At 46.1% G+C, this 12,173-nt stretch overlaps 1 protein-coding gene across 1 annotated transcript in view; it reads left to right on the forward strand.

The window, feature by feature from the left end:
• Window positions 1–12,173, forward strand: part of LOC124016387 (nidogen-1-like) — a 74,813-nt gene that overhangs the window by 51,786 nt on the left and 10,854 nt on the right. Inside the window, exons 12-15 of the mRNA XM_046331949.1 lie at window positions 3,295–3,423; window positions 6,008–6,244; window positions 6,694–6,866; window positions 7,804–7,930. Of these exons, the coding sequence (XP_046187905.1) occupies window positions 3,295–3,423; window positions 6,008–6,244; window positions 6,694–6,866; window positions 7,804–7,930 (666 nt within the window). The remainder of the gene's footprint in view (window positions 1–3,294; window positions 3,424–6,007; window positions 6,245–6,693; window positions 6,867–7,803; window positions 7,931–12,173) is intronic.

The following is a 12,173-nucleotide window of genomic DNA, read 5'->3' on the forward strand; positions in this document are numbered from 1 at the left end:
ATGACAGCCTAGGAACAGTGGGTTAACTGCCTGTTCGGGGGCAGAACGACAGATTTGTACCTTGTCAGCTCAGGGGTTTGAACTTGCAACCTTCCAGTTGCTAGTCCAATGCTCTAACCACTAGGCTACCCTGCCGCCCCATGATGTCCCAGATGTGCTCAATTGGATTCAGGTCTGGGGAATGGGCGGGACAGTCCATAGCATCAATGCCTTCCTCTTGCAGGAACTGCTGACACACTCCAGCCACATGAGGTCTAGCATTGAACACAGGGCCAACCGCACCAGCATATGATCTCACAAGGTGTCTGAGGATCTCATCTCGGTACCTAATGGCAGTCAGGCTACCTCTGGCGAGCACATGGAGGGCTGTGCGGCCCCCCAAAGAAATGCCACCCCACACCACGACTGAACCTCCACCAAACCGGTCATGCTGGAGGATGTTGCAGGCAGCAGAACGTTCTCCACGGCGTCTCCAGACTCTGTCACGTCTGTCACGTGCTCAGTGTGAACCTGCTTTCATCTGTGATGAGCACAGGGTGCCAGTGGCAAATTTGTCAATCTTGGTGTTCTCTGGCAAATGCCAAACCTGTAAGGCTGTAAGCATAACCCCCACCTGTGGACGTCGGGCACTCATACCACCCTCATGGAGTCTGTTTCTGACCGTTTGAGCAGATGTGGCCTGCTGGAGGTCATTTTGCAGGGCTCTGGCAGTGCTCCTCCTGCTCCTCCTTGCACAAAGGCGGAGGTAGCGGTCCTGCTGCTGGGTTGTTGCCCTCCTACGGCCTCCTCCACGTCTCCTGATGTACTGGCCTGTCTCCTGGTAGCGCATCCATGCTCTGGACACTACGCTGACAGACACAGCAAACCTTCCTGCCACAGCTCGCATTGATGTTCCATCCTGGATGAGCTGCACTACCTGAGCTACTTGTGTGGGTTCTAGACTCCGTCTCATGCTACCACTAGAGTGAAAGCACCGCCAGCATTCAAAAGTGACCAAAACATTAGCCAGGAAGCATAGGAACTGAGAAGTGGCCTGGTCACCACCTGCAGAACCACTCCTTTATTGGGGGTGTCTTGCTAATTGCCTATAATTTCCACCTGTTGTCTATTCCATTTGCACAACAGCATGTGAAATTTATTGTCAATCAGTGTTGCTTCTGAGTGGACAGTTTGATTAAACAGAAGTGTGATTGACTTGGAGTTACATTGTGTTGTTTAAGTGTTCCCTTTATTTTTTTGAGCAGTGTATATTATATTCCTTCTCTTTTAGCCAGGTAAATACTGATGATCTTGATCTTTTCTCATTATCTACTAAGCCATTACAATTATAGCTGGCTATACGTTTTTCACCATTTACCATAGTGAGATACAAGTTTAAAATCTATTTATCATATGTTTGTAAACTCACCATTGAAAAGTAACATGATGATTGAGTGTCCATATAGCTATACCATGATATTTGCATTGCTACTAAGTAAACCTCCAATTGTTCCCCACTATTCCCACCTGCTAAAAGCCCTCCCCATCCCAAGGTGGGTTGTCATCTCAATGATCGGCAGACCACCCCTGACCCCTGGATCCCATCCAGGGGGTCATCCTTGGAAAAGAGCACACAGTGCCACCCACAGAACAGAAACGGATCAACCGCCAAAAGTATTTCCATTGCCCTCACCTCAATTTGCATTATATATTGCTATTGAAATATATATATATATATAAAATCCAGCGTATCTTAATTTCCATAATTAACAAATAACATGCGTAATAATGTAGGCAGTTCATGCAAAGGATTGTTACCTATAACCAGGATTGTTACCTATAACCAGGACTGTTACCTATAACCAGGACTGTTACCTATAACCAGGACTGTTACCTATAACCAGGACTGTTACCTATAACCAGGACTGTTACCTATAACCAGGATTGTTACCTATAACCAGGATTGCCATTACAAAATTTTCATTTTTGGGAAGCAATTATTATTTTAGCAATCCATTATTGTGATTAATCTTATATTGTCCCTTACATCATTACCCCCTAGCAACATATGGACACACACACACACTCACTCACTCACTAAACCCCTTTCCCCCACAAATAACCATAAGCTCAGATGCTCAACAGTTGCTCCTTCCCTGATCCCAACTCAAGAAAGGACATGATTTACGAAACGCATATACAGTTGCGTCTGTTTGAGAAGGCATGCAAAATTGAGCAAAAAGGGGAGATTTGATTAACCATTGTCAAGTCCTAGGTGATGGAGATCAGATACACCCCCTTCCCCTGAAACACACACACGGTGGTCCACCGTTGTGACCATTTCCCCAAGCATCTCTGCGCAGTCAAACCTTTGATTATTTTGTGCTACCAGGGCCACAATAATATGTCCCTTCTCTGATTGTCTGAGTATGACCCCCCTCCCCATTGGCTACTTCAGATATGTCTAGACTTGCCTTTGTAGAACTTGTCTAGTTACTAGGCCATATTCGAATAGTGTACTTTACTGTCCAACATGACAAATAAAGCTGTCTTTTGCTTTTCTCAGAACCCCCCCAGACACCACAGAAACACACAAACCCTTCAGCTTTAAAAAAAAACAGACCATGTCTTCTCTCTAAACTCTCCACTGGGTCTCTCTAGATTGAACCCTCTGAGTCCTTCTCGTTGTAATGCACCCACACGGAGGCCCCTGCGAGAGGAAATGTGTGCACCTGGACAGGAAATGCCAAACACAACCCGGCCCTACAGCTGGGGAGCTCATTGGTCATGCGTTTTATTCATGCATCCATCCCTGTATTTCTTATTTTCCCTCGTCCAACATGACTTGGCCCGCCACCAAACGAAAGCTGTAGGAATTTCCATATGTCCTTGTAGAATTTGGAGAACTCCTTTTTCATTTGTTGGCCTTAGAGATATACTTCAGAGGTCGGGGTAGTGAGTTGGGTGTGTTACATCCAAGTTGTATCCAAAGAATGGTCTCTTTGTCCCTATCGAACGCTAAACTTCACAATGTGTTTTTATTATCGAAATAATGATGTTTCTTTCCCTATATAACACAGGATGTGACATGTCATGAATGTATGTTTCAGATTTAGATACTTTTTAAAGGCTTAGTGCAATACCAATACATATGAATGTGTATTTTTCTGTATATTTCCATTGCAGGATTTCATATTCACATTCCTATTGACTGTATATTTCAGCTATATATTTAAATATGTTGATACCTTATTTTCAGTTGAACTTAGCATCTGTGTCCCTATTGTTTCTCATTGACTGTTGTTTCACACACAGACATTGACGAGTGTGAGCAAGGTCGCTGTCACCGGGACGCCGTCTGTTATAACTCTCAGGGCTCCTTCACCTGTCAGTGCCACCCCGGTTTCCATGGTGACGGCTTCCAGTGTACCCCTGGCTCCCCGGGTAGGTAACCCCTGTGCTTTTTGGTGTAAATAAATCACATTTTCAAACCCCAAGTTGTATAAGAGGAGTTCTTCTTCATTTGGAACCAAACAGAAGTTTGATCCCTGGTCAAGTCATACCAACAACTCTAAAAATGGGTGAATCTGCAGTTCAAAACAATAACAAAGTTGACACCCGGCCAATGTTTTGGTAAATAGCTCAGGGATAGGACTGGAGAAATGTAACCATTCTCAAATGTATAGATGGAGCTATTGGATGCAAGAACTGACCTTCCATGACATCCAAATTATAGTTTTACCTATGTTTTAAAGATATACATTGTTTGTTTACAATTACAATGTTTACAATCATTGGAGTAAAATAAGCTGATATCTTGGGTTCTGATGGGGTACGGCAGTTGAAATAAGTTCATGAGACATTTACAAGTTGTGATGTGCAGATTGGCCCTTTAAGGAAATGGACAGGGTGTGTACATTAAGCTGCCTCATGCTGCAGAAACAGGATATAGGCTCCTACCCTATGGGCCATTTTGTCTCAGACAAGGCTACTGATTACTTATAAGTAAAACAGCAGCCAGAGGCAGTGTAGTCTAAAATGTGCAAGGGAAGGCAAGATGCATGCATTCAGAAGGAACCTTTAAATGATATGGCTATGTCCCGGAAGTATGTCAATACTGTACATTCAATGGGTATAGTTTGAGCTCTGATCAGCCATCTTCTTCCCCTCAAAATGTTAGGATTCGCCTTAGTTATACTTCTTCTGTCTTAGTGCCGACAGTTGGAACACGTGACGCTCCTAACTGTATAGTTTGGTTTAGAGGGAGAGGGAGGGGGAGAGTCCAGGTGGCGGAGCGAGACAGATTTGTCATCAAAGGAAAGCATAACATACCAGAGACAAACTGTTTATATTGAACGTCAACACCAGCCATAGTGGACTTAACAGTATATACAGTGCATTTTTACTAATGGAGGTCTGTTCGCTAAGTTAGTGTTGTGACATCGCCTGGACCCAATAGAAAGTGATTTAATCATGGAACGCTCCCAGCATGGTAGAACGTGGAGGCGAAGGCCGGGAACAGAGTGTACTTCCATAAGACTGATGTAGGACTCTATGAGACTGCGTGCTAAAATATGGAACTGTTAGGGGGAGGGAGGATGGATGAAGGGTGTGTGTGTGTATGCGTTTGCTTCGGGATTCTGAAACTCACTCTGAACTGAGTATCTGTTGGTTTCTGGTGTGCCTTGACCACATGTCCCCCTCTTCCCTCACCCCTTTGAATGACATTTAAAGGTTGACATTTGACACTGTGCAGCCTTCCTGTGTAGGGAGGATACAGGAATGGAAAGGGAGGTTGGTGTTGATAACATACAATCCCCACCGAGAAAGACCAACATAGCTACTCATTCTCCATGCAATTAGGGCCAAAGGCCTGGAACATGTCACATGGATGTGCTGGAATAGAGCCACACTCCTGAATACAGACTCCTGGGTTGCGTCCCTAATAGCCTATATATTGCACTGCTTTTGGCCAGGGTCAATAGTCCAATTTAGTTGAACATAAAGATAAAGATGCCCTGGAGTTACAACCAGGAATTTAAACATTTAATAAACAACAACAACTGAAGTACTAGGAAAAAGTATCACTTGCCCCTACTGACTTAACAACCAATACATTTTCTTTTTGATTCAACTCACCACTTTATGTTTGGGAATTTAGGGTATATGTATTCAAGTGTTCCATTATTTTCTATAGGCTGCAGCTTTCATGTCATGTACCTTGGGTTGTTTGCGAGTTGGCATCTTTCTCAGCTGTTGCCTCTTTGTTCCAAGTCCAATCCAGGTGTCAACTGCATGTATGTACTCCACCACGCTAATTATAGCCTTTTCTCCTCTGCCTCCACAGTTTTGTCATATTTTGTACAACCCGTCTGAAAAGGGGGCATCATTTTGTCCTCCTTTGTCTGAACTTGTACTTGTAGTATACACTGTAGCATCTGGACCCTGCGAGAGTTGTCCTGGTTGTCTTCCTCGCATCTCGACAGTTGACGGCCATCTGACAAAGACTGCGTTGATCTTTGCCTCCTCTGAGACAACCGTTCCCATCGTTGACTAGTTGTCTTTTTTTGGTGGCTTTTGTTGATTGCTGCGGCCAGACGTTGTGCAAGGCGCAGATTGTATGTTGCGGCTGTTTGAGATTGTTATGACTAGTCTGTGGTTAACCGGACAGATACCCTGGGAAGAAGTCTTTCAGCGAGACACTATATTCCAGATGTCACCGTGTCCCCTATGTCTGATTTACGTGACTGCAAAAATGATTCTACATTTACATCATATGCTCATCGGCTCTCTCCTTATTCCATGTTATCCACATTAGTAGTGGGCAAGTAACTTTAGTTTTGAACTGCCATGTGCCATGTCACAGTAAGGAGATTATATTAAAACCAAAGCTATACAGCGCTTTTTAAAAAGAAAGAGCAATTTCTTAGAAACCTTTCTAAAAGACATGTAGGATCATTTTTATTTTCTTAATTTCCTCTATTTATTTCATTACTTCTCTCATGTCATCTTTCTGTTTTTATTCCAGAGCATGAGAAGACGCAGTGCGAGCGAGACAGAGAAAGCATCCAGGTCTCCTCCGACACAGGCTCGTTTTCCTTCTTCCGCCCACGCCCCGCCGTCAGTCAGTACGTTCCTACCTGCGACCAGCATGGTGCCTACGAGCCCACCCAGTGCCACGGTAGCATTGGGCAGTGCTGGTGTGTGGACGGCAATGGTCAGGAGGTCCCCAACACTAGAACTGGCCCCGGCCAAAGACCTTTGTGTGAGTGACTGCCTCAAAAGACGGAGGGGGCGATTGGTCATCCTTGGCTTGTACCTTTAATATTCATATTCAACATATTCATGCACTCATAGCACTCATGTCTATTCAATTACACTCAACATTTGCACCCGCATGCTAAATAAAAATACATTAGGAACCCACTGGGCACATACTAGTTGAATTAACATTGTTTCCACGTCATTTCAACAAAAAAGTTATATGTGATGACATTAAATCAACGTGAAAAACTGATTGGATTTGCAAAAAGTAATCAAAGTAAAGTAACTTTGAACCTAAATTCAATGGCATGGTGGAACGTTTTGTTGATTTCACATTTAAATTTAGTTTAGTTGAAAACTCAAACATATGCAAATCAAAACTAGACGTTGATAGGACGTCTGTGCCCAGTGGGAAATGACAATGTAACTTCAGTTGTCCTTCCTTGACAGGTATTGACCGGGGAGTTATTCCTCCCCCGATCGGACCCACCACCAGGCCGGATGTCTCTCCTGTGGCCCCAGGGACCCACCTGCTCTTTGCCCAGAGCGGGAAGATCGAGCAAATCCCCCTGGACGGATACAGCATGAACAAAGGGGAGGCCAAAGCCCTGCTGCACCTGCCTGTGAGGCTCCACATTGACGCCCCTCAACTCACCTCACATTATCTCAGTCAGACAGCCAGTCAGTTTGTTAGTCAGTCATTCAGTCAAGCACTGCACATCACTTGCTACAAGCACTGTGGGAAGTTACTTATTGACTCACTCACTCACTCACTCACTCTCTTCTCGAGTGAGTGATTCACTCTGTCAGTAACTGACTCCTCTGTAAGCCCTGGCCTACCACGCCTTGTCAAGATGGCCGCTCACCAGATGGTGAGACCCCCAGTCGCAGGTTGAATGAAAAGAGGTTTCATTCAACGCATGTCAGATGTTTCCTTTAGCCGGACTGAGAGTGCGTTGATGGGTGTCGTGGAATGTAACAAATGCCACTTGAACAATCTCCTGATTGTGTGAGTCGGCCATCCATACTCGTCCTCAGGCTTTTCTTCTTTCTTCTCACTAGCGTGGAATGGTCTGGCAGAGCAGAGGGATTCCCCATAAATGCTTCAATTGTTTGGCTAACCGCATTCTGCCATTTTGAAATGTAATGTAACATTGTGTATTTCTTATGGCATTTGGTTGAACCCCATCTGAAATGAGTGGGGCGAGATATTAACACTATTAAAGTAATTCCTGTTCTGCTTGCAACATAAATTTGACAATCTTGATTTAAAAAAAACAACATTTATAACATTACTGCAATGTACTCTTGGTGTAAACAGGGGCTCCATTGAGTGTGTGTGTGACATCCTATATTCTGACGCTAGAATGGTTTCCAATTAGCAGTTAAGAAGGGAAAACACAAGGATTTTTTTTTTTGTACCAGGCCAGCTACACACTACTATGGTGCAAAGTGTATTGGATAATTGGTCTATTCAACGTGTCAATGTGTTTTGTATCTGTCCCGATCTAAATAAACCATAAATCAATAAAACCCTCTGTCTCTATGTGTTGCTCCCAGGACAGAGTGGCGATCGCTGTGGCCTACGACTGTGTGGAGAAGATGGTGTACTGGACAGACATCACAGGGCCCTCCATCAGCAAGGCCAGCCTAGAGGGAGGAGACACCATCTCTCTCATCACAACAGGTGAGCAGTACACAGGTCTCAGGTCAGCCTGGAGGGAGGAGACACCATCTCTCTCGTTACAAAAAGGTGAGCTGTTCACAGGTCTGAGGTCAGCCTGTAGGGAAAAGACACCATTTCTCTCGTCACAACCGCTTTAGTACACAGGTCTCAGGCCAGTCTGTAGGGAGGAGACACAATCTCTCTCGTCACAACAGGTGAGCGGTACACTGGTCTGAGATCAGCTCAAACCTAGCTAGCCTGGTCCATGAAACGCATCAAGAATGATAAGTTAACTTTTCATTTCTCATATTTCATTTCTCATGGATTTCTCATAATTTACTTATGTGTGCCTTTATAAAGACTTATTCATGAAATATAGTATAATGTGTAAACAAAAAACAAAAGTTCTATCAATTTCATCTTTTGACGTGTGAAACAACACGGACAAATGACGGATTTTGCTCCATTGTCTTGGTAGTCTTTCAATGTACTGTCACGAACGTCGTAGTGAGGAGACCAAAGCGCAGTGTGATGTGAATACATCCTTTTAATGATACATGAAAAAAAACATGAAGTACACACTGGCGGCTCCTGGCTGGCTGACGGCTCTGGCGGTTCCCGACTGGAGGGAGACTCTGGCGGCTCCCGACTGGAGGGAGACTCTGGCGGCTCCCGACTGGAGGGAGACTCTGGCGGCTCCCGACTGGAGGGAGACTCTGGCGGCTCCCGACTGGAGGGAGACTCTGGCGGCTCCCGACTGGAGGGAGACTCTGGCGGCTCCCGACTGGAGGGAGACTCTGGCGGCTCCCGACTGGAGGGAGACTCTGGCGGCTCCCGACTGGAGGGAGACTCTGGCGGCTCCCGACTGGAGGGAGACTCTGGCGGCTCCCGACTGGAGGGAGACTCTGGCGGCTCCCGACTGGAGGGAGACTCTGGCGGCTCCCGACTGGAGGGAGACTCTGGCGGCTCCCGACTGGAGGGAGACTCTGGCGGATCCCGACTGGAGGGAGACTCTGGCGGATCCCGACTGGAGGGAGACTCTGGCGGATCCCGACTGGAGGGAGACTCTGGCGGATCCCGACTGGAGGGAGACTCTGGCGGATCCCGACTGCGACCCGTCGTGGTAGGTTCCAGACTGCGACCCGTCGTGGTAGGTTCCAGACTGCGACCCGTCGTGGTAGGTTCCAGACTGCGACCCGTCGTGGTAGGTTCCAGACTGCGACCCGTCGTGGTAGACTCCAGACTGCGACCCGTCGTGGTAGACTCCAGACTGCGACCCGTCGTGGTAGACTCCAGACTGCGACCCGTCGTGGTAGACTCCAGACTGCGACCCGTCGTGGTAGGTTCCGGACTGCGACCCGTCGTGGTAGGTTCCGGACTGCGACCTGACATAGGAGGTTCCGATCTGTGGCCCGTCGTAGGGGGTTCCGGTCTGTAGACTGTTGCCGGACGCTCTGGACTGGGTACTGTAGCCAGACACTCTGGACTGGGTACTGTAGCCAGACACTCTGGACTGGGTACTGTAGCCAGACACTCTGGACTGGGTACTGTAGCCAGACACTCTGGACTGGGTACTGTAGCCAGACGCTCTGGACTGGGTACTGTTGCCGGACGCTCTGGACTGGGTACTGTTGCCGGACGCTCTGGACTGGCAAGGCGCACTGTAGGCCTGATGCGTGGTGCCGGCACTGGTGGTTCTGGGCCGAGGACACGCACCTCAGGGCGAGTGCAGGGAGGAGGAACAGGGCGTACTGGACTGCTGAGGCGCACTATAGGCCTGGTGCGTGGTGCCGGCACTGGTGGTACCGGGCTTGGAGACACGCACCTCGGGGCATGTGCGGGGAGAAGGAACAGGGCGAACTGGACTGCCGAGGCGCACTATAGGCCTGGTGCGTGGTGCCGGCACTGGTGGTATGTGGGCACCAGTATGTGGGCACCAATTCAATTTGGCTATTTCATCCACACCCGTTGCTGACAGGTGTATAAAATCGGGCACACGGCCATGCAATTTCCATAGACAAACATTGCCAGTAGAATGGCATTACTGAAGAGCTAAGTGACTTTCAATGTGGCACCATCATAGGATGCCACCTTTCCAACAGTGGTGGAAAAAGTACCCAACTATCATACTTGAGTAAAGTTAAAGATACCTTAATAGAAAATGACTCAAGTAAAAGTAAAAGTCACCCAGTAAAATTCTACTTGAGTAAAAGTATAAAAGTATTTGGTTTAAAATATACTTAAGTATCAAAAGTAGAAGTATAAATCATTTCAAATTCCTTATATTGAGCAAACCAGATGGCACCATTTTCTTGTTTTTTAAATTTACAGAAAGCCACAGACACACTCCAACATTCAGACATAATTTACAAACGAAGCACGTTGGTTCAGTGTGTCCGCCAGATCAGAAGCAGTAGGGATGACCAGAGACGTTCGGTTGATAAGTGCGTGAATTTGACTATTTTCCTGTCCTGCTAAGCATTCAAATGTAACGAGTATTTTTGGGTGTCAAGGGAAATGTATGGAGTAAAAAGTACAATATTTTCTTAAGGAATGTAGTGAAGTAAAAGTAAGTAGTCAAAAATATACATAGTAAAGTACAGATACCTCAAAAAATTACTTAAGTAGTACTTTAAATTATTTTTCCTTAAGTACTTTACACCACTGCTTTCCAACAAGTAAGTTAAATGTCTGCCATGCTAGAGCTGCCCCGGTCAACAATGGCTAAGCTTCAAAGCGGTAGGCCACACAAGCACACAGAACGGGAACGCCAAGTGCTGAAACACATTGCATGTAACACTCACTTCCGAGTTCCAAACTGCCTCTGGAAGCAACGTCAGCACAATAAATGTTCTTTAAGGACCTTCAATAAATTGGTTTCCATGGCCGAGCAGCTGCATACAAGCCTAAGATCACCATGCGCAATGCCAAGCGTCGGCTGGAGTGGTGTAAAGCTCGCCGCCATTGGACTCTGGAGCAGTGAAAATGCATTCTCTGGAGTGAGGAATCATTTTTCACCATCTGGCAGTCCTGATGGACGAATACCCGCCTGGATGCATAGTGCCAACTGTAAAGTTTGGTGGAGGAGGAATAATGGTCTGGGGCTGTTTTTCATGGTTCAGGCTAGGCCCCTTAGTTCCAGTGAAGCATACAAGGACATGCTAGACGATTCTGTGCTTCCAACTTTGTGGCAAAGTTTGGGGAAGGCCCTTTCCTGTTTCAGCATGACAATGCCCCCATGCACAGAGAATGGTGCTAGTAAATCTAAATACTAGTATAACCAAGTGCAGCTCTTCAACTGCCCACACCCTCCCGCCTGACTAGCATAACTACTCTGGACGGTTCTGACCTAGAATATGTGGACAACTACAAATACCTAAGGTGTCTGGTTAGACTGTAAACTCTCCTTCCAGACTCACATTAAACATCTCCAATCCAAAAATAAATCTAGAATCATCTTCCTATTTCCCCCAACACTCTACTCTGCAAACGGGATGCAGTCTATCACAGTGCCATCCGTTTTATCACCAAAGCCCCATATACCACCCACCACTGCGACCTGTATGCTCTCATTGGCTGGCCCTCACTACATATCCGTCACCAAACTCACTGGCTCCAGGTCATCTATAAGTCTTTGCTAGGTAAAGCCCCACCTTATCTCAGCTCACTGGTCACCATAGCAACACCCACCCGTAGCACGCGCTCCAGCAGGTATATTGCACTGGTCATCCCCAAAGCCAACACTTCCTTTGTCCGCCTTTCCTTACAGTTCTCTGCTGACTGGAACGAATTGCAAAAATCTCTGAAGCTGGAGTCTTATATCTCCCTCTCTAACTTTAAGCATCAGCTGTCTGAGCAGCTTACCGATCACTGTACCTGTACAAAGCCAATCTGTAAATAGCACACCCAACTACCTCTTCCCCATATTATTACTTACCCTCTTGCTCTTGTTGCACCACAGTATCTCTACTTGCATAGCATTATCTGCACATCTATCACTCCAGTTTTAATGCTAAATTGCAATTATTTTTGCCTCTAGGGCCTATTTATTGCCTACCTCCCTACTCTTCTACATTTGCACACACTGTACATAGATTTTTCTATTTTTCTTTTATTTTGTGTTATCGACTGTATGTTTATTTATATGTAACTCTGTGTTGTTGTTTTTGTCACACTACTTTGCTTTATCTTGGCCAGGTCGCAGTTGTAAATAAGAACTTGTTCCCAACTGGCATACCTGGTGAAATAAAGGTGAAAAAAAGGT

The sequence above is a fragment of the Oncorhynchus gorbuscha genome, linkage group LG26 (assembly GCF_021184085.1).
Source record: "Oncorhynchus gorbuscha isolate QuinsamMale2020 ecotype Even-year linkage group LG26, OgorEven_v1.0, whole genome shotgun sequence".
Classification (NCBI taxonomy): Eukaryota; Metazoa; Chordata; class Actinopteri; order Salmoniformes; family Salmonidae; genus Oncorhynchus; species Oncorhynchus gorbuscha.